Raw genomic sequence first — 5,000 nt, forward strand, 5'->3', positions numbered from 1 at the left:
TTTCTCTCCGGCTCTCTTCAGGTTGTCACTTTACAATAATTTTTTATTTTCTTTAAAGATTTGTTTTGGGCATTTAATGGAGAGACGGGACAGTGGATAGAGATGGAAATCAGAGAGAGAGAGAGTGGGGATTGACATACGGGAAAGGAGCCACAGGCCGGATTTGAACTTGGGCCGCCCGCGTTGAGGACTATAGCCTCCATACATGGGGCGCGTGCACTAACCACTGCGCCACCAGCGCCCCCACTTTAGTAATTATTGTCTCTTTCCTGAGTAAGGTGCTTAGAGAGAAATGCTTCCATCAATCACGCCGACTCCTGCACACTTTCTAACTTACAAAAACACTTTTCAGTCAGAAAACGTTTGCATTAGAAATATTTACTGCAGCAGCAGAACATAGTTTGTGTTTGGCGTCCAGGCTCCGACCACCATGGGATGGGGGAGGGGCGGAGCAGAGTGCAGTACCGCTGCAGGTCAGAGGTGTCAGTGAAGGAGCAGAGAGAGAATAGCCTCCTGTCCACCAGGCGGTCTGCTCTGGTTCACTACGGTTTGGTAGGTAAACCCTGATCATGATTCCCATCATAGCAGGCATCTTTTAGGGTCGGCTCGGTACAGCATCCCAACAGAAGGGTAGAGGGTCGCTTATTTTGGTACCACTCCCAACTTTTGGCAGTGGGAACGCCAATAAATGCGTACTGAGGAACTGAACCGGACCGCTTGGTGGAAAAGGGGCTTTAGAAGGACGTGCTGAAATCAGAGCAGCTCCTGAACAAGCTCGCCTGCGTCACCTTTTTTATTGGCAACATTTTGATTTCGAATTGTAATTTTTGCAAGTTAGAAAAAGAGCGGGAGTTTTCTTGCAGATTTTGACAGCTAAGTGAGCAAAGCTGTCCTCTTTAAAGTATCTTTGGAAGTTCATCTTTATGACAGCGTTCAGATCAGAGCTCCAGGAGAACTCACTGACTGTGACTTCACACTGAGATGATTTCAGTGTTTGTTTGTGATCATCCGTTCATGAAGATACTCTGAGTATTCATCCCTTCACTGCTGAGATTACATTTACCCGACTGTGGATCCATTCTCACACCGCCCATCAGAACATTAAGAGATGAAGTATATTGATCCTAAGATGGACCATGTGAAACAATACAAATCTTCTCAGCAGGGGGGGTCTGTGCTCTGATATCAGTGTGGTCTCTGTGGTGATCAGCTGGATGAAGCGTTCATTGTGAAGTCGTGTTAAACCATGAGCAGTGTTTTTAAAGAGCCCTTTAAAGTGTTGTGAATATTTCCTGTCGCAGCAGAAACAATCAAACTGCATTTTAATATCTTTATGGGCCGCTGTGCATCGTTAACACTCGTTAAAAGTCCGTTCTGAACATTGCTGACTAACAAGATAGCGGTGTGTACGAGCCTGTGTGTGTGTGTGTGTGTTGTGCACACTCAGACCAAACCCTCTCATTAAAGTGGAGCACTTTAGGCAGAGACAGGCACTTAAGCAGAGAGTGTGGCTCTCTAACAGCAGCGTGTTGTTGGTGCTGTTTTGAGTCTTAATGTCCGTCCTCACACCGATCAGTGTGACCATCAATCAATTCAAGCATCCGAGCAAACGGCCTGTCTACTTAGCATTAGCCTGAATAAAACACACACACCGGTGCAGCTGCAGACACACACACACACCGGTGCAGCTGCAGACACACACACACACACACACACACACACACACACACACACACACACACACACACACACACACACACACACACACACACACACACACACACACACACACACACACACACAGCACTTATCCTGTCTATAAGATACATTATACATGATTGGAACAGAACAGTTTGCTGTTTAGGAGGGAAACAGGAATTATTATGTTTGGCACAAATCAGAAGAACAGCAGAGATGAACAGAAAGAGAGAGAGAGAGAGAGAGAGAGAGAGAGAGAGAGAGAGAGAGAGAGAGAGAGAGAGAGAGTCAAATCACATCTTTACTTAAACCGTGCTAACGCAGACGTCTCTTCAGTTTGTGTGTGTGCGGGACATGAGACTTCCTGTGTGTTCAGTCAGTCCTAATATTCTGAAAACATCACACCATCATACTCAGAGTCCTGCTCTGTGGTTTACATCCTGATGTCTCTTCTGTCTGCATGTGCATACCTGTTGGGTCGTTATGTGTGTATCTGTGTTTGAATGAAAGAGTTCTGATCAGGGTTAGCTGTGTTGGTCCGGTGTGACGGTACCTGGGTCTGGATGCGGTTCAGGCCTCTGAACCAGAGGATCTGTCCGCGGCGCAGCTCTCTCTCAGCGCAGTCGATCTCCTCCTCGTCCTCAGCGAGCTCCTCCCCTTCCTCATCGCTGGGCTCCAGGCCAAGCCCCGCCTCCTTCAGGCACGGCAGCCGCTCCGTCGGCACCGTGGCGATCACCTAGAAGCAACGTCACAACACCAGATTTTTTAAACTTGGTTATGTTTCTAGTCAAACTCAAACAATATGGATGCCTGCAGACATCAGAGAAACATGTTTGGTGAATTCTTGTGTTAAATTAATAAAAATCACAAAATCCTGCACACTGTCTTTATTGCACAAAAACATTGGCGACATTTATTTATAGAGATGTTGTCAACTTATTTGTGCAATTTAAACACTGCTCTCTCTCTTTCTCGACCGGTAGCTTTTAATTACAAATTGTTGTATTAAAACACGTCGTTACTAAAAGCATTAAAGGGGACATATTCTGAAAAATCCACTTCTTCAGTGTTTTTGAACATATATTTGGGTAACCTGAGTGTCTACTGACCCACAACATGTGAAATAAACCCATCCAGTCCTTTGTGGTCTGCATAAGTCTTATAGCAGAGAGAAAAATGCTCCGTTTCAAATGTCCTCTCCTTGTGATGTCACAGTGGGATTCTGATAAAAAAAATCCCCTCCCCTCCCCTGGTATCTCCACCCATGGACTCCACCCCCAGCCTAGAACAAAACTTTTACTCAGGTCCACCAATTTTATTCTCGCAACAGAGGAGTGATGTCTACGGGGAAAACTCAGGGGGGGCTCGTTGCATTTAAAGAGACACACACACCAAAACAGAGCGTTCGGAGAGAGCTGGTTTATACAGGGTCACAAACCTCCTCTGGTGCTTGATTCATGTTATATTTTGACCAAAGCACAGCACAGATGTTTCATTTAGACCACAAGGGACTGTTTGAAAAGCTGGAAGAGGGGGATGATATGTCCTCTTTAAAACATCTAAAAGTCTGACAGCCCCTCAATCTCAGCCAACGAGAACACGTCTTTATTACAAGCAGCTGTCGTGTTTCTCTCCCTCTCTCTCTCCAGGTGCTGCCCCTCAGTGTAGACAGACACACCTGTGTCACAAGCAGCGGGAGAGAGAGGAGGCACCCAGGTGGGCTGCGTGTGTCTCCACTTCTCCTGTGGCTGTTTCTTTAGTAATTATATTTTGGACTTGATCAAAGATGGCTCCTCTTTTGTTTTGTGTTTTTTGAAAGAAGCTCGTTTCTGTTGTTCATTTTAGAATATAAGCTAAGTGGATGATCTACCCTGTGCCCATCCTCCTCACGCTGCGAGAGGTGGTTTAGAAACTTTAGTTGTGTCCATGTAGAGAAAACTAGATGAAGTGTGAGCAGTTACATTTAAACTCATTTGCTTTGTAGCAGCCATTTTGTTTTCACAGAGACTTTAAGGTCATAGACACAACAAAGTTGGACAAACTTCTTCCCAAATCCTGAACTGACAGCATGAGTGGAGCGGGCTGAATGCAGGGTAAACCTCCACCTGCTCCGTGTGTGACTCAGCAGCAGGCTGAGAGCTGCTTACCTGTCCCCAGAGCAGCTCTCCAACTCCCACAAACAGACACCAGAGCCACTGCTCCACGTTGAGAGGGGCACAGCTGAAGGGCTTCCCTCCCCACTGCACGATCACGATCTGCAGCACAGACACAGGCAGGAGTTTAAAACATTTAAAACAGAGCACAGCGCTGCTCCATAATGGACCAGCTGCACCAACCACAGGCTGCGCTGTAAATAAACAACAACAACAACAGAGAGATGTGGCAGCAGTCAACATCTCTGCCTCCCTGCTGGATTAAAAGTCACTCTGCAGATATGTTGAGCATGAGAAGTTAGTAATTCATGACATGTACAGATGAACTAATCCCTAGAGTTATGAAACACATTCACTGTACTTTGCCTCTTTGTCTCTGCACACCTGAGCTCATGGAGACGTGTGTGTGTGTGTGTGTGTGTGTGCAGACACTCTGCAGGGGAACATCCAGTTCTCTGGACCTTTTGAGTTTGAAGCTGCTCGGAGCCAAACTTTAAATTGAAATGTGAGTGTGGCATCTTGTCGGGATCATTCTCAGAGTTGTGTCCACATAAATGTTCAGCTGTTCTAAACTGTGCTGATTGAGTTAAGTTGATTATTTATTGATACTTGTTTGCAGTTTGTTTCACTGCAGAGACAACAGGGTCACTCACACCTACAAGTTTACATTTATTAAATAAGTCACATCTCTGATCCGTCCAGGACTGAGGGGGAGAAAATGAATATTTACTCAATATGACACATGAAGACTTTTCAGAGAGGTCAACTCAATCAATCCTCTCCATCTTTATCCCCTCAACTCTGAGCATCGTGTCTTTAATGTCGGACCACAGAAACACGTTCTGTCGATGTTCTCGCCTCGGTGGATGTAGTGACTGCATTTTAAACAGCAACATGATCACTTACAAGGCTTATCAGAGCGCCAGTATCATCCTGACACCAGACTGCAGCGTCAGAAGTCTCCGAGGGAGTACGACACAGAGTATCACGTACAGTAATATCATCCTTCTTCTTCTCTTATCTCTGTTTTCACCTCTCTCAGCTGACTGCAGCCATCAGCTCCCCTCCTCTCCTCTCCTCTCGCCTCCCCTCCCCTCCCCCACTCTCCTCTCCTCCTCTCCTCTCCCCTCCTCTCCTCTCCTCCTTTCT

At 46.1% G+C, this 5,000-nt stretch overlaps 1 protein-coding gene across 1 annotated transcript in view; it reads right to left on the reverse strand.

The window, feature by feature from the left end:
• Positions 1-5,000, reverse strand: part of atp2b3b (ATPase plasma membrane Ca2+ transporting 3b) — a 44,213-nt gene that overhangs the window by 10,038 nt on the left and 29,175 nt on the right. Inside the window, 2 exon segments of the mRNA XM_065960972.1 lie at positions 2,252-2,434; positions 3,846-3,953. Of these exon segments, the coding sequence (XP_065817044.1) occupies positions 2,252-2,434; positions 3,846-3,953 (291 nt within the window).

The sequence above is a fragment of the Labrus bergylta genome, chromosome 12 (genome assembly GCF_963930695.1).
Source record: "Labrus bergylta chromosome 12, fLabBer1.1, whole genome shotgun sequence".
Classification (NCBI taxonomy): Eukaryota; Metazoa; Chordata; class Actinopteri; order Labriformes; family Labridae; genus Labrus; species Labrus bergylta.